The 23,747-nt window shown below is 43.4% G+C and overlaps 4 protein-coding genes across 11 annotated transcripts; 3 read left to right on the top strand and 1 right to left on the bottom strand.

The window, feature by feature from the left end:
• Positions 1–2,522: 2,522 nt before the first annotated feature.
• LOC128258144 (uncharacterized) lies at positions 2,523–8,755 on the top strand. Its single transcript, XM_052989574.1, is given in 5 exon segments — positions 2,523–3,789; positions 6,669–6,759; positions 6,851–7,266; positions 7,926–8,028; positions 8,031–8,755. Coding segments are annotated over 5 exon segments (2,076 nt in total). The 5' UTR covers positions 2,523–2,737; the 3' UTR covers positions 8,445–8,755.
• Positions 8,756–9,227: 472 nt separating this feature from the next.
• On the top strand, positions 9,228–11,673 carry LOC128258138 (IST1 homolog). Of its 6 annotated transcripts, XM_052989561.1 has the most exons (5): positions 9,228–9,523; positions 9,582–10,305; positions 10,665–10,715; positions 11,014–11,076; positions 11,361–11,673. In XM_052989561.1, the coding sequence occupies exons 1-5, from the start codon at positions 9,342–9,344 to the stop codon at positions 11,577–11,579; spliced, it is 1,239 nt and encodes a 412-aa protein (XP_052845521.1). In that variant the 5' UTR covers positions 9,228–9,341; the 3' UTR covers positions 11,580–11,673. The 6 variants fall into 6 exon arrangements, with proteins under 6 accessions (XP_052845521.1, XP_052845523.1, XP_052845525.1 ...); XM_052989563.1 differs by lacking the exon at positions 10,665–10,715; XM_052989565.1 differs by lacking the exon at positions 11,014–11,076 and having other exon boundaries at positions 11,397–11,673.
• On the bottom strand, positions 11,600–13,557 carry LOC128258139 (ribosome maturation protein SBDS). The gene is given in 4 exon segments (XM_052989568.1): positions 11,600–12,680; positions 12,683–12,792; positions 12,874–13,065; positions 13,452–13,557. Coding segments are annotated over 3 exon segments (756 nt in total). The 5' UTR covers positions 13,005–13,065; positions 13,452–13,557; the 3' UTR covers positions 11,600–12,165.
• A 160-nt stretch (positions 13,558–13,717) lies between these two features.
• LOC128258130 (uncharacterized) lies at positions 13,718–22,152 on the top strand. Of its 3 annotated transcripts, none has more exons than XM_052989553.1 (9): positions 13,718–14,116; positions 14,673–14,733; positions 14,820–15,530; positions 15,605–18,007; positions 18,071–18,182; positions 19,137–19,255; positions 19,334–19,550; positions 20,033–21,489; positions 21,599–22,152. In XM_052989553.1, exons 2-9 carry the CDS (start codon positions 14,683–14,685, stop codon positions 21,926–21,928), a joined length of 5,400 nt encoding a protein of 1,799 aa, XP_052845513.1. In that variant the 5' UTR covers positions 13,718–14,116; positions 14,673–14,682; the 3' UTR covers positions 21,929–22,152. The 3 variants fall into 3 exon arrangements, with proteins under 3 accessions (XP_052845513.1, XP_052845512.1, XP_052845514.1); XM_052989552.1 differs by having other exon boundaries at positions 14,673–14,763; XM_052989554.1 differs by lacking the exons at positions 13,718–14,116; positions 14,673–14,733; positions 14,820–15,530; positions 15,605–18,007; positions 18,071–18,182 and adding an exon at positions 18,850–19,024.
• Positions 22,153–23,747: the final 1,595 nt, after the last annotated feature.

Raw genomic sequence — 23,747 nt, 5'->3', positions numbered from 1 at the left:
AAACAGGCCTTCTGGTGGGCCAGCCACCCCAAGCCGATCAAAATCAAAGGTTGTCCCAAGTGAGTAGCAAACGGAAAACACCCAAGGAATTTTCCTTACATACCCTGTCATTGGGGTACAACTATTGGGGTTTATTTTAGTCCTAATTCAGCGGTTAAGTCCATAGTTTTGAGAACTAAAATAAAAACTTCAGTTAATAGATTTAAAATATATGTATATTATTCACTTTGTTTGATAAGTATTAGGTTTAATATTTATAACTTTAAAATCACAAAACAATTATTAAATTATCTGTGGATCCAAAACAAATTAAGAAAATACGATTTTTTTGATAAAATAGGTAAACTATGTCTTAAAATAATAACCATGATGGAAAAAGCATTTCCACCTAGTCTTCAAAAATATCAGTACTTTTTGTACTACTTCTCATGGCATTAGCTTTAGCATTTCTAACCGAAATAAGTGATCAACTAAAATCGACATAATGAATCAAATAATCTGATGATGGGTATCTGAAAGTTGCAAAAGTTACCTGCAGTCATAAAGACTTATTTAACGCCTTGGGAATGGGATTTCCTATATGTCTCCCCACTGGGGTCAACGGAATCCGAGACCAAAAACGAAAGTCATAAATTGCGTAAATAAATTATTAAACGCCGGCCGTGTTCGGGTGATGGTCAATACAGAGGCTCAACTAAAGGACACGCAAGCCGGCTAACATTTTGAACAGAAGCCTTCGTGTCCCGAAAGGAAACAAATGACGAACAACAGGGAAGGGGGATTTGCGGGGAAATTATGAGAAGTGTGCAAGTCGCTGACTGCTCAAAACTAGAAACTGACGCACTATCATAAAAATAAATAAATATACATATCGGAGTAGAGATAATGACGGGGGCTGGTCTTGGGTCGGATTAAGGTCAAACAGGCATTAAGGATGATCCCAAAATGTGATAAAAACACAGTAAACTTTAATGTGTCGATATCAAGTTATAGCCAAACTCTCACGCTCCTTAACAAAAGATGGCATTAAGGTCATCAAAGCAATACTTATTGGATTAATTATTTGGTATTATTAGGGAAACATTTAAATAGATTTAATAGTTATCCTTTAAGTCAATTATTTTCTAATCTTTTTTGGATTGACTTGGAAACATTGAAAAACTTCATTAAAAAACGTGTACTTCTATAGTACTGTTTTAGGGAGATCCTTTAAAAAACACATTTAATTAGTAAATGTGTTAGGTATTAGTTCCTTAGAAAGAATTTCGTCAAGTATCTAATTTCGGATAATTGGTGCCTTTTTTAGTTGTTCACCTTAAAGGTTGAGGTCAATCAACGATTCCAATCATTTCAAAAACCGGCAGAAAATCAACCCAGTCCTATCAGTTCCTCAATCATATGGCAGAGCTGTTAAACTTCTGATGCATATTCCATCCAAACCTAGTAACAATAATCTCCGATCTGCGTTGTCCTGACCTTTCCTTATTTTGTCCCCTACATGGGCACCTCCTTCGAGTGCCAAGAAATCCACTTAATTATGCTCAGCTTGCTGTTGAATTCCGCTTATCGGGCAGTCCGAACCATCGACCTTGGCCATTGACATTAGCCGGGTGGAGTTCCAAGTAATAGAACCACCCACCTCCGATTTCAATGTCAGCCAGCGAAATGCGTGAAGTCATCTCCAGCAATGCGACAGGAAATGTGGACACCATTGAATGAAATTCAAGGTCCTCCGCCAGGCAGGACCTTTAATTGGAGACCCAACGACCTGCGTGGAAGAAAAAGCTCTTATGCAAAGTAGAATTCCTGGGAACTTGGATTTGGCCATGCCAACGCCGTCGACTGTTAACAGTTCGCATTATTATTGCAACACCTGCCCGTCAGGTGGCTCAAACTACGACGCGAACCTTAAGTCACACTCGGAAAAATTGGGGTAATCTCTCTGATTTATACAGAGATTCATTAATTGGATTTTAAATGAATAGTTTTGCTGTGGCTGTTCCCTTACCAATATATAGTAAACGCAATAGTATCATTTTTAAACCAAATATTTTAAGAGATTACTAAATATTTAAGTGACAGCCTTTTTTTTAGAAAAAACCCAATATTTGGTTACGATTTTTTATAAGTGTCACAAAGAAATGTTAGCAATTAATTTAAGTTTTTTGTAAAACCTTAAAGAACAGTAGTTTTAAAATTTCTAAATTATTTATGTTTTAATTCTTTTGACTGAAAAAAAAACACAAATTTTTGTCAAAGATATCACACCCATAAACGCAATTCCTATCCAAAAAAATGGTGCTGCACAGCATTACTTCTTAAGAAATGTTTTAAATACGTTTCCTTACAAAAACGTTTACCATATAAACTCAAGGACAATGAGGTGGCACATTTCATAGAATCAATTTGTAATATTTTTCCGACTGCACAACCGACTGCTGACCACGGGCCGAGTTAAGGACGAAGCCGGGTCCGAGTGGTAGTCCTGTGAGTCCTTTGGTCATTTGGCGTTTGCCATTCGAACCGTGCGGTAGTGTGTTCCGCGGACAAACAGCCAAAACCAAGCGAAGCAACACCTGACCGGGCGACCAGAGAACCACACAAAAAAGTATAGGAAAATTATTGATTAACTTTTTTTCGGTGCGCTGGGCGAAATAACCGTGTGGTGGCTATTTATAATGAACGAGGTGACCGGTGGCCGGGAGCAGGGATAACCAGGGAGGCGGAAGCGGAGACCATGCCAGAGACGGAACACCAGCAGCAGCAGCAGCAGCAGCATCAGCACCCAGCACTCTCACACCCTGAACCTCAGCCAGATCCAGACCTGGAACCCATCCCCGCCAATAGACCGGATCGCGTGCAGAACTTCTCCTTCGCCAGCAGCTATCCCTATGCACCAGGACGCAACTCGTCCACATCTAACTCCAACTCTAACTACAACTCCAACTATAACTCCAACTACAATTCCAACTATAACTACAACTACAACTCCTCCGGTTTCAACGTTCAGCGGTACCAGAGTCCCTACAATTTCCAGCACGTGGTGACCAACGCATTTTCGGTGCTGCGCCATCAGCCATCGGAGGAGCAGGAGCCCGTTGCCCAACCCACGCGACCCCAACAGGCCATCGTGCGTCCCATCAGACGTGAGGAGGCCGCCATCCCGACGGATCACCAGGATCACCAGGATCACCAGGATCATCATGTAGCAGAGCCTGCCGGTAACCAGCCGCCGCCGAGATCCTTCTTTTCGCGCAGCACCCAGGAGGTGCGCAGCTTTGCCGATGAGCTGAGCCAGAAGCTGCGCTTCCTGGCGCCCGAGGAGAACGGCTACGGCGGACGGCAGAGCGCCAGTTCCGGCGCCTGGATGGATCCGGCCATGGCCCAACGGCCTCGGTTCGAGACGACTGTGCCGCAGGGCATCTTCCTGCCGCCGCCGCACGAAGTCCAGATGATACCGGCCACCATGCTGCGCAGGCATGTCTACGCCTACTCCTCGTATCCCATGATCCTGCAGAGCTACTACGCCAAGGATGCCGTTATCGGCGAGGCCAAGGAGCAGAAGGTGACCGCCACCCGGCTGAATGGTGTGCGTGCCACGGCGGCAGTGGCAGCGGCAACAGCAGCGGCCACAGCAGCGGCCTCCAAATCCTCCCACGATTCGCAATCCCTCGCCGGCGGTCTGCACATCACCAAGGCACAGTTCCAACAGCAATTGCAGCAGCGACGCAACAACAACAGCAACAACAACAACAACAACAACAACAACAACAGCAGCAGCGACAAAAGGTAATAAAAAGGCCAACCCCTAAATACAAAAAAAAAAAGAGCAAAAAGGGGGGAAGGTCCAAGCAACTGACCAAGGCAAAGTGGGCCAAAATATATTACCATAAATTCAAATGAGAAATATACAGGCGGGCAGGAATGGAAATGGAACCAGAACTTAGCTCCCCCTTTAGACCGCAACCACTTGGCTTACTACCTTTATCGATTGACACCTAAACATTGCAATTATCAATGTGTTTTTGCTACAAAGTGCTACTATTTAATTACAATTTAATGCGACCTCATAATAGGTTGAATCAGAAATCTCTTCAACGTTAGAGATATTTAAACATTTATTAATTGACAAGATCTAATGACTCAATTCAATTTCTTGAACACTGATAAGAAACTTGAAAGCTAACCAAAGAGAAGCCTTTCACGATTGTTTCCAAAAGTAAACATAGCCAAACAATTAATTAGTAATTTTACTTATTAGTTTACTAAATTTAAACAGTTTTTGATGAAAAGCGTTTAAAAATTGCCAAGCTCTTGCCAGCAATATTTAAGTTTATAGAATTCTTTAATACTTTTAAATAGTCATTTAAACAAGGACACAAACTGAGGAAAGCAGACAGAATCGAAGGTTCTTCCCAATCTGAGTTTTTCCATATTGTATAAATATACCCCGCTTCTTACCTTTTATTGACTTTCCAACAATTCAATTAGATATGCTTTTCCAATAGCATTTGGACATTGTAAATTCCCTGAACGGTTTGATTAATTTATTTAGCGCATTTTCGAATGGGCAACTCGTTTGCCTTGCATAAAAGAACATGCGAACCCAACGGACAAAGGACCCTCGAATGTGTCGTGCCAGCGGTGAATATCCTATATTCCCAACTCAGGGCTTAAATAATTTAAATCAAGATTTCGTAAACAGCAACAATGGGCGAAAAAAAGCAAAAAAAAATAGTGCCACAAATGGAGGGAAATTAAGTTCAATTGCCACACCAAAAGAGGCAAGAAGGACACCTATGGAAAAACAAAAACAAATTAGGTCCTGGCGGGTGTCTCTCATAAATGGATGTTTTTCTGGTAAATGGGTTTTCTTTTTTTTTTGTTACACAATATTATGAGATATCATTCAACGTTGAAATTAGAATGGCTTAGAAGAGTTGACCGAATGCAGGCCATTTTTCCACCCTTTATTGAGGGAAATCCACACAGTTAAATACACAGTACATGACAATTTATTATTTTCAGCTCAAATAGAATTTTTTTCAATTAAAAAACATTGGTGCCTTAGGCTGTGTTTTGACTATTGGTTCTTTATATTTGCAAAAAAAATGTTTTGATATGTTGTCAGATAAATACATTTTATGTATACATGTTGCCCTAATATTATTATGTCAAATTAAAAATATAAATCTTTAATTTTAATACATTAACACAAAAAATTACTAAAAGTTTTAAGTCGACAAACAGAGCTAAGACTTTTCATTAAATCTGTAATACGTTTTTTTTTTCATTGTATTGGCAAATTTTAAAATGTATATTCCCTGTGTACGAAAAATTCAAGAAAATATACTATACTTTCTGTGCAGGGTTATCCCAAGTAATAGGCATAAGGAAGCCGGACCAGCGGTTTTTCGTTCCATTAGCTGATTGCTTTGGTCTTCAGACCCAGACCCAGAGAAATGTTGTTAGACATTCGCCAGCAACTTCAATGTGACTTCCTGTTTGTGGGCCAAAAGTAGCAGAAAATTTGCATAGGTCACGAGTTCAGGTGCCAAGTTCTCCTAGTGCAATGTCTGGCAATGTTATGTACGCCAGCGTATGTGCAAATGCGGTAAGAAATGTTTGTTTCACCGCTTACTTGCCGCCGGGGCCATACATATAAATTAGCAAGTCATAAATTACTCAGCAACTTCGGACTGGACTCGCTTAACTTTAAAGCTTTAAATCGGCGACCCTCCATCTGACCCAAAAGTGTACTGAACTTTGGGGAAATTGATTCGAATCGGAGATGACTTGACAAGCGGCCTGCGAGGGCGTTGAGAAATGCACAAATTTGATGTTTATCGCCTTGATGGTGCAACAGATTTGGGTCTAGGAAAAGCTAAGTGCACTGAACATAGGGCATGAACTAAGCTCAAAACCAACAAAGATCAAATGACTAATAATTAAGTTAATCTATTAAAAGTTACAGATTAGTAATACCTTGAGCACGAGAAAACGTATCTTACAACATCATATAAGCAGCTCATCAAATTCAATATTAATAAAGTACATATATGTAATGTTATTGTGTGCTTCTGACGGATTAAAAAACTACTTATATTAACTAAATATTATATACAATTTCTAATTTAAATAATCTTGTTTTACACCATTTTTAATAGGTAATTTTTTATACTTCATAATTTCTCAAATATTTTCTGCATAGAGAGTTTGTAAAACACCTTACACACTAAGGATAGTTTTTTCTTTCTTTTTAAAAGCTAAACGTAGATTAGTAAACAACTACCATTATCACGAAAAAACTGACCTAACAATATTAATTTTTGTTTTTTAAATAAACAATTCTAACACTACAAACACTAACGTATTAAAAAACTAGGTTAACTTTAAAAATAGTAAATAAGCATTATATTTAAAATTTACGTAAACTAAATACAAGTTTTATTTTAAAATAGTTTAAGATAATAAGTTCCTAGACCAGGACATATAGTTTATTACTTTAGATTTTTAAACGAATATAATAAACTTCACATGAGAGCCTTTTTGAAGAATAGGCAATTATTTTTCTGCATGTGGAGTTTGTTGAACTGGGTCGAGGCTTACTAATTGATGGCTCTCTCACCTGCCGGCACCTCCTTGCCTGCCAATTTCTACCTTTGCAGACCCATCGTCCCGCCGCCGGAGCCTTACAAGAACGTCATGTACGACCGTCGCGTCATAAAGGGCAGCAACTTCGGCAACTCCTCCATGGTGGTAGGTTTTCCCAGTTATTAGTTCTCAGTTCTCAGTTCTCAGTTCTCTGCCAGCCCTGACCCGCAAATAATCCACTTACTTTCCGCTCCAGACGGATGTGGATCCCTTCGACAAGGCCGCCGAATTGAGGCGCCGCAATATGTTGCGCAAGCGGACGATCCAGTGCCGCAATCAACGCAACGTCCTGGGAACTCCGCCGCCGGTCAAGGGCCGCAAACACGAGACCATTCAGACGGAGAAGTATCTGGAGAAGCTGGTCCAGCGACCGCCGGAGTTCTCCATCGACACCCAGACGGACCTGTTCCTGGAGAAGCCGCCAACGCCTCCGTTCATCCCGGCCAAGGTGGGCGTGGACGTGGGCACCGAGATCGGCGACGGCGAACTCTTCCACTTCGATGCCGAGGCCCAGCCCATCATCGATGTCCTGGTGGACGCGTGCATCGAGCAGAGCATGCTGGAGGTGGCCCACGAGATGGAGCTGGCCAGTCTGCGGCGCAAGCAGGAAGAGTAAGTACACTGTTCAAAAAAAGTTAGTAAATGAAACTATTTCATACTCAATTTAAAATTTGTTCGCATGGATTTTCATTGCGGTTTTTAATTATTTCAAATATAAAATATTATTTATTCTAATATTTAATTTGACTTGATAACATACAGGCTCTCAAAACTATATAGTTCAAAATCTCAAAGAAAATTTATAATTTTATCCGACTTTAAAGCAGTGCCCAAAAAACATTTTTAAATTAGCTTTTTTAGCACGGAAGTAAACAACAATTTAAATTTCGAACGTAACTTAGATAATTATTTTAAAATTATATAATTTTTTTGTGTTCCGAAATGTTCTTAAATTCATATTTACATCATATAGTATATTAAATTCTATGCATTTACAATTTATTGTATTTTTGTATTAACAGCACTGGTCACAAATAATAGGTCAAATGAAGAGATATATTATCAAATCATATAGAAATCACATCGTATTTTTTTCTGTGTATTTTATGATTTACATATCCAATAACATTACATTAAATATTACTTTTAACAGCCAAAAAAGGGTTACAAACGTTGCAATCATTAAGTTCAACATATATACAGTTTGGTTCTGTGTGGCTATAACCATATCCATGACCTGAAATTATATTGTTTTTAATGACCATTCACAGATTCCTGGCCCAACGGGAGGCTGAGCTGGCCGAGCTGCGTCGCCTGGAGGCGGAGGAGATGCGCCTGCAGGCGGAGAAGCAGCGCCGCCTGCGCCAGGATGCGAATTGCCTAAGGAGCTGGATGCGGAGATGCAGAAGAGCGTGACGGCGGCCAAGCTGCTCCAGGGACACATTGCCAGCCTGGTGCCGGAGGTCCTCGAGAACATTGAGCCGGCCAGCGATGCCGTGAAGAAGGAGCAGCTGATGAAGAGCGTCTGCCCGTGGCTGTCCGCCGAGGTGGCCGAGGAGGTCGGTCACATCGTGGACTCGCGCGAGATCCTTACGGCCATCATCCAGGAGATCATCAAGCAGCGGGCGGAGGTGTATGCCGGCTACCGGGATCCCAAATCAGAGCCATCCGCCCCGGATGCGGATGTTTGCGAGGAGGAGGGCTGCGCCATCGACGAGATGGAGGCGTGTCCTTGCGAGACAGAGGAGGAGGAGTGTCCCGATCCGCCGCCACCGCCCCCTCATCTCTAAATGATTTCGTTTCAGTTTAGTTAATATTTCGAGTCCTTAAAAATGGCGATTCCTAGCCCCACTCACACTCTCACACACACATACACCACAAACACACACACCTGCGATCAAGGATGGCTGCAACTTTGTTGTTGTGTCTGGCGAAGGACTCGACTCGTCGCAGGATTCACGACCGGGCGCCAAACACAATTGCACAGCGGCGGCGGCGAAACGACATCGAATGGCAAATTGTAAACGGAATAATTGTTAAAGGTTTTTGTGTTACCGAAAATTCAACAAATAAAGCTCAACAAAACAAACCGAATATAAAACAGGAGACTTGGATGGTGAATCTCTTTACCTTATTTATTCCCTTTCCTTAATTAACTAAAAATATCGACACCATTTTTAAGCCAGCTTTTCGATACTTACCGCGTATTTAAAGCTGCAAGTAAAAATACAGGCCAAACTACTACTAAAGTTTCAAAAACCTTAAGGGTATTAAAACTGAATTTTTTAAAATTTAATTTTTTTTGTATTTAACAATATTTGAGATAAACTAGAGTTTAGTAATTATTTGTAGACAAGATAGAACAGTAAACAGTAAAAACGATATACAACAATCAGCCGACTGGGGTTAACTCCAGTCAGTACCATATAAATAAATTATTGACTTTAAGAAGTCACAAGACGTCCTAATAAGCATTTGAAAAAATATTTAAACTTGTTTTAAACAGCTTTAAACGTATTGCGGCTGTTTCGTGTGACCGTAGAGCCGAGAGCCAGCATTTTTGCGAAACCGATGTACGGTCACACAGTTTGTGACGTCATATTAATTTGTTTTTCCCGACTTAATGAATCACCGTCGCTAAATTCCTTGTTTTTATAAGTAAATCGTCTGCCAAGGGCGAAGTTAAGATGTTTTCCAGCGGCCCCAACTACAACAAGCTGAAGACCAATCTTCGATTGGCTCTGAATCGCCTGAAATTGCTGGAGAAGAAGAAGGCGGAGCTGACGCAAAAGTCCAGGAAGGAGATCGCCGACTACTTGGCCACGGGAAAAACGGAGAGGGCTCGGATTCGTGTGGAGCATATAATAAGGTGTGTCCTTCAAATATCAAACATCACCCTATATTTATATCACGCATAATTACTAAAGGGAGGACTACCTGGTCGAGGCCATGGAAATGGTGGAGATGTACTGTGACCTGTTGCTCGCCAGATTTGGCCTCATCACCCAGATGAAGGAACTGGACACTGGGATCGCTGAGCCGGTGGCCAGCTTGGTGTGGGTCTGTCCCCGCCTCCAGAGCGATATAGCGGAGCTAAAGATCATATCGGATATATTTGTGACCAAATACGGTCCGCAATTTGCCGAGCAATCGAGAACGGCCACGGGGGAGCACTTTGTTTCGGAGAAACTGATGCACAAGCTCACGCTGCAGGCGCCGCCCAAGCTTCTGGTGGAGAAGTACCTCATTGCCATTGCCAAGAACTACAACATCGAGTACGAACCGGATCCACAGGTCATGCAGGAGGAGCAGCCCCAGCAGCCGCATCTCATAGACCTGTCCGATCGGAACAATTTGAGTGGCGGCGGTGGTGGTGGTGGTGCTCCCCCACCGCAAATGGGCTTCATTGGTTATCCGGCGATGCCACAATTGCCCGACATGCCGATGCCACCGAGTACCAAGCCCTTTAATTACCCACCCTTTGGTGGACCAGGAGGAGGAGGCGGTGGAGGCGGAGCATGTGCTGCCCCCCAGCCAATGCAGCCACCTCCGCCATTTGCCTACAACATACCGCCCAATCAGCCGGCACCACCAGCAGTCTTACCTCCAAAGTGCGCCGAGGAGAAGGATCTGAACACCAACTTTATCAATGTAAATATACTTCATGATTGTTTATAACACCCCAGAGAAAAACCAAACAGTATTGACATATGCAGTTGCAATCAGATTAAATTTGAAGATTATAGGCATGGTAAAAATGTTGGCATAATTCATTTTTATTCTTGCAAAGACAACTAACAAACAAAATATAGTTCTATACCAAAGTCTTATATATTTCTTTAATATCTGAAAAAATGTTTTGTTTTCGGAACCTTAGCTCAAAAAAAGTATAAAAAATAAGCAAGTTATTGGTAATCTAATCGCAACTGCAGCTAGAGGTACCACCCTCATTGAAAATAGTTTATTGTTAAGCTTTCGCATGTTTTTGCATGATTCTTGGGCTGTTGCAGCGTGAATCGAACAATACGGATGGCTCGGGCAGCCCGGATGAGAATATTTTGGTAGGTTTACTTTGTGTAGAATGCTGGTAATCCAAAAACTAACTCGCTTATCGTTCTGCAACATCACTAAACAAACGAAAAACGCTTCCATGGGTTCTTCTCTCCACTCTTAATCTCTGTGTGACGTATTTTCCCCGTCTGTGCCAACTGTGCGTGTAAGTCAGTCATCCAAATGATTCATAGTTTGCTGCCCACTGTCTGTCCACCTGTTATCATTTGATTATTATGCCTATTGATTTGTTATGAGCGTGTTTATTATTTTTATTTGCCTTATGTTTTCTTTAATTTTGCTTGACAGCGCCCCAAACCCGAAAATGATCCGCCGCCGCGGTACACCTCGATTAACCCCGTTAATCTCCAGGTCAGGACATTGGATTAAACCCAACCAAGCACTTATTTTCTTATAAAATCTATTGTACCAAACCTTCTTTACTGATAAGCTCTAAAACTAGAAATTACTCAGTCTATTAAATCGAAAATGAAGTTAGGCAAATCAAATTAATACTTCATTGAAATCATATTACCAAAAATATTTTTAAGTTTATTATACGCTAATCAGACATCAGATAAAGAAGGTTTTTTGAATTGTATGCCTAGGGCTTTAGAAAAACAATGTAATTAATTTTTTAAACTTTCTCTTCGCAGAACGCCAACAAACCTAAACCACAACCCCGATCCAAGCTGCCACCGGGTAATCCCACTCTGCCAAGTGCTCCTCCGGCGTTGGATTTCCCCTCGCTGCCCAACGTGCCCAACGATCTGCCGGATATTCCGGGCGCAGGTGCCGAAAAGAAGGACGACGAGGAAGAGATTGACTTCGACGATCTCTCACGCCGCTTTGAAAACCTCAAGAAACGAAAGTGAAGCTGGCCAGCAGAGAAATGTTCAATTTTGCAGTATATTTGTTATACTCTCGGTCCTACTTTATATAAATAATCACATATATATGTAAAGAACATTAGATCCCTTTTAATTCTTAATCTCAATACGAAACTGGGCAACTAAGCTTGTAATCTTACATTTTATTCCCATAACATGTACCCGTACATATATTTAAAAAAAATTCGTTTATCAAATTCAAGCCTATTAAAATTCTTGAAGTTATTTAAGGGTATCCAAACTCATGACATTTTATGATAAATGTTTATAACACCTGATATTTGTTAAGAAATTGTTTATTCCTTTCACAATCTAGAGGATTCACTTATAAACATGCAAACAGATGTATGTACAAAATACATGGTCAAAGAGAAACGGACCAAGTTATAATTCAATGTTTTATGATTTACATAAAACAAAATTTTCAATTAAGACAAAGCAATAAATAGAAAAAAAAATACTTCTATAAATCTTTTTTTGAGAAATCAAAATCGTTATAATTTTCAAATAGACTTATTTATTTTTTACATAAACGTTACCAAACGGATGACTTTTACGGGGGTTACAATTTCTAGAACAGTTCCTCGCTCTCCACAACTTCCTTCAGTTCGAGCAGCTCAAGCAGTCCTTTGCCCTTGGTCTCGTTCCTCACCAACTCATCGATGACGCGATACTGGCCAGGATCTATAAGCAAAGTGAGATGCAATGTGGCCTCGTCCCATTCCTCGTGCTCCACGGTGTTGGCCAGCTTGACCACCGACTCCTTGAGCTTGCCGCCTCCCTCCTTTCCCGCAAAGCTAACCCGCAGCTTCATGCGGGATCTTTCGATGGGCAGGTGTTCCCTGAGCATCTTTATGGCCTCCAGTGTGTTCTGCTTGGTGTTCCTGTTCATCTTCACAGAGAAGTGGGCATCCTTCAGCGATTTCTCGATGATGGAGGCGGAGTATGGACGACGGGTCTCGGGATTTACACAAAGAGCAGCCACGGAGTTGACTATGCTGTTCAGCTGGGAGTCCAGGCAACTTTGGCGCTCCTTTTCCGACACCTGGAGTTCTCCCTTGCTCAGGATCTCCTTGCAAATCTCGTTTCATCTGTTTTATTGAAGGCCTTCTGCAACTCGTCCTTCTTGGCCGCCTGCCCTTTGGAGACATTGGTGAACACTGTGTGGGTCTGCAGCACTTCATCGATGTCCTTTTCGCTGTAATAAACAAAAATTCAGTGATTTTTTAAAGATCAAAACATTTCACCACAAGCACGTGCGGAATATCGTGGATTTTACCTGTTGCTCCTCCAAGAAAGCACTTTATTTTTATAGCAGGCTATTTCAAAGCGTTTGCCTCCCTTTTTCAACCTCACAATCGCGACATTTGTGAGGCGTATTTGATTTGTCGGGGTAAATATCTTCGACATTGTTGTTAAAATAAAAATAATAAAAGCTGCGTAATTAGGGATGAGCCAGTAAAAAAATAAACTTTCGATAGAAAAAAACGATGGATGTCTTGGAATTTGATATATATATATATTTATTGTATTTTACGGTCAATTAGATTTAAACAAGTTAAGAAATTAAAAATAATTTTATTGTTTAGGTGAATAATTCAACATAATTTATAATTCAATTCACAATTAACATTTTTAAAAATATTTATTTCGACATATTCTCAAACCACATTGTTTTAAATCTAATAATTTTGTTGTTGCGTTTGTAATCTTGTTTTCATAAAACCTTCAAATTTCAGCACATAGTAAACAATCAACAAATTGTATAGTGCTAAGCGTTTATGCTTTCTTGAGTTTATGCAGAATTTATTTTTATAGATCTATATTTAAACTGAAGTAACTATTTCTTCCACCTACAGTTTTCAGAGTTATCGTCTCACGCCTATCGCCGTTGTGTCATCACTTCCTTCTGCTTTTGTTGTTGCCTCTCTTCTTCTTCTTCACCCAATTCGCCAGAGCGCGCAGCAAACAACAAAACACAAACTGCCCAAAACCGCGTATCAACTGAAGTTAAAAATCGTTATCACTCGACAATCGTCGATTAACTCCATCATGGGGTCCACAACAAGATCAAACGGCAAACGCCCGCGTTCAGTGCAAAAATACGAAGATTTTAAGCAAACTCCAGTGGCCCGACCGTTTAGAGGTCCCCTCAAACGAGCTACATGCCAATCAGAGGGACCTCTAAACATTAGGCGAAGACGACGGCACAGGGGAGACATCGATAAACCAGCTGCCAAAGCAACGCTGCAAAATGTTTGTAAACAGCCTCGCGGCCGCCAGGTGGCGCTCTCGGGCGAGCATTGCCAGGTCCAAAAATACACCGAATGCTGCCCTGCATTGTGAACGCCATTTTTATTGCACGAAAGAAAGCCAGAGTTTTCAAGCAAAAACGCGAGTAATTAACGTGTGATAATTGTGAAAAGCCAGCGCAAATATGCTTTAATCGAGGATCAAGTGTTTCGGGGTGCCAGCACAGCGAGCGGCGCTAAGAAGTAGCCGTTTTTGGAAAGTCGAAGGAGGTGTGTGTGTGTGGGAATGGCCAAAAATGAGGCACAAGAAATGCCCAGTAATTGTATAATAAATTTGCTTAAAAATGGTTGAATACGCAGGGCAATTTGCAAGGAAGTTGTCCATTCCTCAGGCGTACTTGAATATTTTAATTTTCTGTTTAAATACGCTTGATATCTTTCCATTTAACTCTGTTTTTGTGTGTGTGTTTGAGGCCTGCGTAAATGTCTCAAAGTTGAGACGCCTGCAATGGGCAATTACAATTGTTCGTTAAATGTGTTTTAAATAGCATAAATACGTGTCAAACGTTGAGCTTCTGTCTGTTTAGTGATATTTTGGTTAATAATTATCATATCTTTTTTATAAACTGAAAAGTGTAAAAAAAGATAATCTCCAGTGTTAAATAAATTTACATATTGAATGTTAAGGAATTTGTTACTGGGCTACATAATATGTGATTACGACTAAAACCAGTAGTTTGAATATAGCATGATTGTTTATTTTTGAGACTTTAACCTGTACTAAATGTGCTGCTATAGTAAATTAAACTTTAATTCTTCTTTTTAGGTCCTTGATAATGGAGCAATATATAGTGCCCCTAGAGGAGCCCGTCTACTCGGATTTGCAGGTAGTGCAAGTGCCTCAAGATGAGGTGGGGGTGAGTAGTATCAAAAATCCTCTATAAATACATTATTAAACTATGATACCTTCCAGTCCTTGGTTCTGCAGGACGACCAGCAGTTGGTGTTCAACGACCAGCAGCAAGTTGTCTACCAAACGGCAGCTCCTGCTCAATATCAGCAGCCCCAGCAGTCGGCTGCACCCACATACCACATAATCGGAGGCGATGATCTCGCTCAGCAGCAACAGCAGCACCAACAGCAGCAGCAGCAGCAACAACAACAACAACAACAGCAGCAGCAGCAGCAAGTTGTAATGCACCACCAGCAACATCAAGTGCAGCAGGTTCACTACCAGCAACAGGACGCACAGCAGCAGCAACAGCAGCAGCAATTGCATCTGGAGCAACAGCAACAGCAGCAATATGTGCAGCACCAGCAGCAACCACCCGCCATTCAGCACACGCAGCAGATCTACTACACTTCTGAGCAAGTTTTGCAACCAAATGCCATAGTTCAACATATGCAACAGCAAAAGAAACAGCAGCAAGTGATGCAGCAGCAGCAGCAACAACAACAGCAGCAGCAGCAACAGCAGTATCAGCAACATGCCCCCGCCTACCAAGTCCAAGCTGCTCCCCAAGGGCAAGCCCAATTGCTGCAAAGCCCCCAGCAGCAGCATCAGCAAGCGCAGCAGCCACAAACGCTGCAGTTGCAGACATCGCCGGCCCAGCAGCAACCGCAGCAGCACCAGCAGATTGTCTACCGCATGACCACCACCCAGCAGCCACAAAGACCCATAGGGGTAAGTTGGGGATCTAGTGGCCTTAATACCACCCTTCAAATTTAATATTTGTTAAAAATTTCCCTCACTCTTAGATGCTGAACAATACGCACGTGATTGTGCAGCAGCAACCTGTGTTAATCCAGGCCCAACAGCATCAGGAACTGATTATGCGCCAGACGGCCATTCATCCGTACAACAATCGCGTCGTCTATGCCACTTCTCCACAACAGCAGCAGCAACAACAGCACGTCATCCAGCAGCACGTACAGCAGCAGCAAGTGCAGCAGCAACAAGTCCAGCAGCAACAGCAGATGCAACTGCAGGCCACGGGCCAAACAGCCCACTTGGTTCAGGCTCGTGTTGTGCCCCAGCAAACCCAAAACGTTGTCTACCAGCAGTTGCAAGTGCAAAAAGTTCCACAGCAGCAGGCGCCACAACAGCAGCAGCCGCAGTTGGTGGCTCAACAGCAACCGCAACTAGTGACCACCACTGCGTCAGGAGGAACCCAACTTGTCAGAGCCGCGTTCAGGAAATCTCCTCGAGGTGGAGCTGTTGTGAGCAGACCAGGAACGCTAATCACCACTAGGCCCACGCTTACGCCCACAATCGTACGGCAAGTTCGCCCGCGAGGAGGAGCTGTGGGTTCAATGCCCGGTGGATTGGTTAGGAACATGCGTCCTGCCGGCTTGCGACCCACTCGAGCCCCATTGATGGTGCAGACCAGCGGCAGCGACGGTCAGACAATGCAAATTGTGACTCAGGCCCAGATGAAACAGATCACCATCAGCACGAATCTCGGCCAGCCGCAGCAGCAGCCACAGCAACAGCAGTTGCAACAGCAGCAGCCGCGTCACATCTATCGCACCCATATGGTTACCGACGGAAATCCCCAAGCGCAGCAGCCTCATCAGCATATGCTGATGGTGCGGCATTCTCCGATTCGTTATAGGGCTCCTGTAACGTTGACCTCAGCTGTTTCGGCACCAGTTCCGGCACCGGCTCCTGCAGCAAATCCCGCAGCAGGAGTGGTGCAACCAAGCAACATAGGCATGGATTTGGAGGAGCGGATTCAGGCGGCAGTGCTGAAGAAGGAGCAACAGAAGCCTGCACCACCGACGCAAGCGGTGGCCCCCAACCAACTGCAATCCATGCAAATTGGAACGGGCACCACCCTCACCACTTACTATCCTGGAGGAGCTGCCTCGCAAGAAGAGGAGCAACAGCAACAGCAGCAGGTGGTGCAGAGTCAGGCGCAAGGAATTCGCCCGGCCAGTGGAGCCAGCATGACACTGGCGGAGTACAAGAAGAGGCAGACCCTGTCGGCCTCGCCAGCTCCTGTTGCGGCACCAAATCCGGGCCTGGCACCCATGAGAGCCAACACTCCTGGAACCATGGTTCGGCCAACGGCCAAAATTACGCCCACGCAACCACCTACTGGAGCTTTGGCCCCGGGCACCAGAATTATGCAGCCTCAAAGGGCGATACCGGCGGCAGTGGTGGCTCCACTTCCAGCGCCACCAGCGGCTACCCAGGGATCATCCGTGATGAAGACCTCGCACAACAACTACGAGATCCACTCGCAACATGTACTGAATAACCGAGCCGGTCAGGAAATTGCAGACCGCGATAAGAACAGTGCCAAGATGCTGGTGATCCTGGCCAGCGGCGAGCAGCGTTTGATCACCTTCACTTTGCCACGCGAATCCTGCACGGTGCAGGATCTCCTCGAGCAGGTGGGCGTGCCATTCGACCATACAACCTCCATCCAATGTGTCGAGCATCGCGGTGCCAATGTGGACTTTGTGGTCACCGTGGGCTTTACGGTGCAGGAGTCAACCAGCGAACTGATTTCACGTGCGGAGGAGAGTCTTCAGATGAACCGCTCGCAGGATAATCAAGCACCGGTAGCAGGTGCATCCGCCAATTCTGGTCCTGCCACCTCCAGTGCTTCGCCTGCCTACGCCCAAGCAAATGCCGCAGCGGAGCAGGCAAAACGCGAAGCGGCCAGTTCGGCAAGTGGAAATCCATCAGTTGGGGCGGTATCGTCTGCCGGCTCCACGGCATCTGCTCCCTCGGAGGGCAGGAAGTTGATCGATGGCTTCCTGGCCGTCTGCCAGCTGTGTGGCTTCACTGGAATGGATCACGCACGCTGCGAACGTTGCAAACGCGTCTTCCCGGAGCCGCCGAAACGCAAATCCTACATGCCCAAGCCCAGTGCTTCATCATCGCCAGCTTCTTCGTCCTCCAGCGAACCCGTATCGGCAGCTGTGTCTGCGGCGGAGAAGAAGCGAGAGTTGGCAGCAGCAAGATTTAGCAAACAAATCGGAGTGACCTACGGATCGGGAGTGGGAGTTGGAGGACGGGGCCGGGGATCCCTGGCCATGAGGGGAGGAAGGGCCAGAGGAGGCCGCCGAGTGGCCGAAGTGGATCCCGTGGTGCTGTTGAGCAGCGAGGACGAAGCTGATGACGGCGAAAGTAACTCTGAGACAGGAAATGTATGTTTATTTCTCGTTGTATGTCTTTTTTTTATAATATTAATTATTTTATATTCTTCACAGCAATCGTCAAACAATTCCAAACTGAACTCCAATGGCAGTCTGCATGATCTTCCCGCCGCCTTTGCCTGCGAGCCAAATCTGCCAGAGATCGATGAGGAACTTTTCTATAAAGGTAGGACCCATATGAAGCACCTATTTTTATCCCGAATCTTTGATAATGTGTCAGTCAGCTATTTATGTATTGTTAGTATCTATTTAAATATTTAGGTTTTTATTTAATTATACAAACGGCTTTAGCTTTTCCAAAACAATGACCGAAATAGGTAACTTTTATTTAGTATCTTTGCGAAGCGTATTAAGAAGCGTTTAAGATTATACCATATGTATCTTCAAAATAAACGTACCATAAATTTACCAGTCATATATTTTTATACTAGATTGAGATACTAAATCTCGATAAATAGGAGTAACGTATATTTTTATCATTGGATTTAGATACTTATTTTTGACTAGATAGATACTTTTTAGATTGGAGTATTAATTTGGCATACTAATTTATTGTTAGGAAGCGTTGATAAAAGAGACATTAAATTATTGTTAAAAAGCGACAAAAAAAATTGTTTACAAATGAATTTGCAAATATGTTTACCAATAATTTACCAAATAGTAAACACTAGCTTTTTTCCGACAGTTTTGTTTTTTTTTTGCGATAATTTAGCTAGTTTTTAGCTAGCGGCATCCCTCATGCATTGCAATGTTGTGTGTGCAGTAATTTCGTGTTGGCAACGCCGTCGACAAAGCGCTACCGCGGCAATCCGCCAGATGGCGCCCCTGCCAGTCTGAGCACGCCATTTTAATGGTCGGCCGAGAAGAAGAAGAAAGCAAAGCGAATGCGTGAAAACATCGTTCCTCGTTCTTTTGCAAATCCCTTAGATTCGCTAGTTGTAGTTACTTTTAATAATATATTTTAACAAACAGAGCAGCCGCTATATAAGGACACAATGAACGACGAAGGTAATGCCGAGGGAATCCGAAATCGCAATTGATTGAAAAATGTGACTGCAGCCACGAGGAAAAGAGTACATAATTAAAGACCGTCTGATTTTTTTTTTTTTTACCTTTCCAGACTTTTCCCGCGGTGATGTTACGGATTTGTCGGATATCGCAGAACCGGAAAAGTTCTCCATATCCCTGAGCTGCAGCTGCGTGCGTTTGGTGCCCTACAAATTCGAGATTACAGAGCCGGTAAGGCCTCACCCCTTTTCTCCTGCCCTTGAAATGTGTATAGTACAATTTGGTTATCCGCTAATTGGTTATCCCCAGGTCTGTTTCACCTCCAAGGGCGTCCGGCTTGCGGGCATCCTCAAGGACAAGGACGAGAAGTTCGTGCTGCACATACATAAGCAGGAGGTCATCAAGGTGATAGCCCACTTTGGAAACGTCGAACCCGCGCGACCACTGGTCACGCTATATCTTCTCAAGACCTGCGCGCAGTATGTCAAGAACCAGCTCCAGCTGCCCGACGATCAGCCCCATGAACGTGAGTAACTAATTATGGATCATTATTTAAAATGGCCAGTTAAAGTGCGTCAGTCCTGAGATTGTTTTAAGACACATTATAGTATCGACTATTTTATGTCATTTTTTGTATTAACAATTACTCTATTTTTATAAAAAATAGTGTGTTAAATGCTCATTTCGAAGATGGGACGAAAAATCGGTTTCACAGGCCATTTATAAAATTGATTGTCGTGCCTCGAAAGTGAGATCTGCTCATAGTATAGTACAGTTAAATCCCATATTAGTTTTAGGGGATCTTATAAAATGTATTAACAAGCAAGAAACTTCAAATATCACGATTTGGTGATTTCAAGCTTCTAATTAGTTAATATAAAATTTTATTTAAACAAAAAAAATCAAATTAGGTGTATTTCTGTTATGCAATAGGTATTCATTGTATGATTAGTATAAAAGAATTCTTATTTCCTTACTAATACATTTGTTTACCCTTGATAATTCCAGAAATCGGCTTCAAGACGCACAGCTATCACACTCGCCGCCTTATTCTGCTGTTCGATAGCGTCTCCTTGTCCGCCCGCGAACTCATTAAGTCGATGTTCATTTGCGTGGACGAGATTTCCTCCACCGATGCAGCCGAGATTCTCGAGAGGATCGCTGACTCCGATCGCAAGACGCAGGACAAGAGTTCGCAACCAGCGCCTCGCCAGCTGAGAGCAGATGAGCAGGTCAGTCTGCTCATGTATCCGCCGAAGGGAACCGGAAGCCTGTGCATCCGCATGGAGGACTACGTGTGCCTCACCAAGGAGTCCTATCTCAACGATATCATCATTGATTTTTACCTGCTCTGGCTGAGAAACACTCTGATTCCTGAGCCTCAACGCGAGAGGACGCACATCTTCAGCACATTTTTTTACAAGAGATTAACTACGCTAACACGCCCAGCGGACATGAAACAAACGGCAGCTCAGAAGCGTCACGCCAGGGTGCAAAAGTGGACCAAAGTGGTCGATATATTTGATAAGGATTTTATTATAGTTCCCATCAACGAGCAGTCGCATTGGTTCCTAGCCATAATATGCTTCCCTAACCTAAAAGGTCCTGTGACGTTCGACACAAATCAGCCCGTGGAACCGCAGCATCTGAAGCGAGCCAGGGGCAAGAAGGTATCGCTGCAGATTGGCAACACCACCATAACCCCGCTTACGAAACGCGGAGAGGGTGGACAACTGCCTGCAGCTCTGACCGCCGACAACGTTTGCCGGATAGCAGACGATGAGAGCGAAAGAGACGAGGCGGAGGGCGATGACAGCGACATGGCCTCGGAGGACAGTGAAAACTCAAACTCGGCCAAGGAGCCAGCGGCCACGCCAACCTCCACGACTGCTAGCACCCCCAGTCAATCCAATTCACAGCCCACTCCCATCGGTCCAGCGAGAAACATTGCTTCCGACGAGGTGCCAGCCGTTAAGCAACCGCTGATCCTCATCTTCGACTCACTGGCGGGCGCTTCGCGAAGTCGCGTTGTGGCCACATTGCGGGATTACCTCACATGTGAGTACCGGGTGAAGAAGCCGGATGCGCAGGCGCACGTCTTCAACAAGGACAACATGCCGGGCCACTGCGTCAAGGTGCCGCAGCAGAACAACTTCACCGATTGCGGCCTGTACCTCCTGCAGTATGTGGAGCAGTTCTTCAGCGAGCCGATCAGAGACTATAGGCTGCCCATCAAGCAGCTGACCAATTGGTTCGACTTTCTCACTGTGACCAAGAAGCGCGAGGACATTGCCAATCTCATCCAGCAGCTGATGGACGATGGCAACCAGCAGCAAAGGCAGATTCTGCCGGTGATTGAGTTCCCCACGCTGAACGGGCAGTTGGTGGAGTATCCTGAAGATACGGAGAGCGCAGAGTTTGAGGAGGAGGAGGGTCACGACGACGAGGATCCCACAAGCGAAATGGTGAGTTTGCGACAGGTGCTGATTGGGTTTGGTTTTCTTCGTGTTCTGAAGATTGCTGTTTGATATATAATTGCTGTAAGATGGTCACTAAAGCTTGCGTTACTTTCAGCACGATGAAAACAATGCCGGCACGGACATGGAAGTGGATCCCGTAAACGAAGAGCCAGCGCAGGGAGCGAAAACCGTCTCGTTGGCCACCGTGACCACCACGACGACGGCCACGACTGGCAAGCGGTTCGTGCTAAAGCGGCGCTTGCATAATGGATCCATATCGAGTCCCAGCAACGGAAACGGAGAGGCCAGCAGCAATGGAGGCCCACTGATGATGCCCCAGCTGGTAAGCACGGCAACCGGGGCGACGGGCGTTTCGCCCGGAGTCGCGCATATCACGCCACGTGGACCAAGCGGAAGTCTGAAGATCCGCAAGATCGAGCCGTAGCCCCAACAGATACTCGCCATGCGAGCCCGCGATCCGGATGCACATATGCCCCACCTGCCTGCGCTGCTCCAGCTGCCACAGCTGCGGCACCATCTGTAAATACGCATTACATATTACACTGGTTATTAATTCTATGTATCTAAAACTTTGCCCCTTAAACTAAATGAAACTAAACTAAATTAAAACTAAATAAAGACTACATTCGTATGTATGCAATACAAGCAGTTGGTTCGGGTTTTAAATGACAGTTAATATGTGGGGAATGGAGAAAGTTAGCAAAAACAAAAGAGCGTAGAGAAAATGCTAAACAAATTTAACGATGTTTAAATGCTCTTCTGTTTGCAGTAGTTAATATTTATTTATTTTATCGGTTTTGAATATTTGTGTATTGGTTTTGTGGGATCATTGCTAATTAATATATTAGATATTTTAAATTTGCAATTATGTAAATTATTTTTATCATAAACTAAGTTTACGAATTATAATTTGTAAAAACAAAAATTTTGATAATAAATTAATTTTAATGGCCAAAAAAAAAAATACTTTAATTTCCCAAAATTATTTTTTCAATTTCAAATATTTTCAATTTATAAAAATAGGAGTTTTATCTGTTCAATTAGCATACAGAACAGCTACACTTAGAAAGGCTAATTTTACACTAAAACAATATGAACAGATTTATTGTGTTTAAAAATGGGTTATTTTTGTGTTCTTGGGGAGGCTTTTCCGGTACCATTCCATTTTACAACCGATTTCGACATTCCGCCCTTGCCCAAACCAGTTTCACATGTCTCGCCATGTAGGCTAGAATCGCCATGTAGACGAAACCTACATGGTGGGACTTCCCGGGCAGAGAATCGGATGTAATTGAATTTCGGCTAAAATTACCATAAAGTTAGCTCGTAAGCTTGCAAATATTTTGTAAAACCAAAACTTCGTTTGTGCTCTTGATAGTTCGTCATTATTTTGGTTAATCTTTAATTGATAGCCCCTCCACTCGCGGTTTATGCCATGTAGTTACTCTAGAATGTACATGGCGACCTACATGGTGACATGCATGCACACACAGGCACACGTGCATGCAAAGCAACAACACACACAAGCACGCCACCATGTAGTTTATGAGCGAAAATGTTAGGTTAGACTCACAGCTGCTCGTGTAGGAGGAGGGTGAAGGAAGGGATGGAAAACAGAAAGAGAAACAAGGGGTGGAGAGGTGGGGGTCGGCAAATGGCAAGCGCAAAGCAAGCGGCAGAAGACTATCGATAATATCGATTTGTGAGAACGAGAAAACAAAATAATAAAAGACAACAAATGGACTAAACAACTGGGCTAATAAATTTTTAATGTGTATGTATATGTTTTGGAAACGGTTATTAATTTAATTTGACTAAATTTAACTAATTGAAATACAACAAATATTAAGCCTTCTATAGAAGTCTGCTGTATAAGTTCGTACCATTTTTGTTGACATTCCTTAAACGACTGAACCTCTGAATGTAAGTTATGTAGGGAACGACCCAAATTATTTCCTGCTGGGATTGTCAAACAGCTGTTTCATCGAGCAGCCGTTACAAACTGTCTAGCATTGTTTGAGGAAATGCCTGGGAATATCAGAAAGACGAACTAATGGACTTATTAACAAACTATAGACAATCTGAACTCTTTTTTTTGCATGTATTTGATGATTACTTTTATGTTTGAACCAGTCTTGCGTTCTCAGTTTTAGTCGAAAAGAGCAGAACAGCTGACAAACAGCTGATCGAATTTCAGCAATTCAGAGATTCGGCAGTCTACGGAATAAATATTTATTTACTTC

This window comes from Drosophila gunungcola, assembly GCF_025200985.1.
Source record: "Drosophila gunungcola strain Sukarami chromosome 3L unlocalized genomic scaffold, Dgunungcola_SK_2 000003F, whole genome shotgun sequence".
Lineage (NCBI taxonomy): Eukaryota > Metazoa > Arthropoda > Insecta > Diptera > Drosophilidae > Drosophila > Drosophila gunungcola.
The sequence above is the reverse complement of the archived record's forward strand: the minus strand, read 5'-3'. Positions and strand labels throughout refer to the sequence as shown.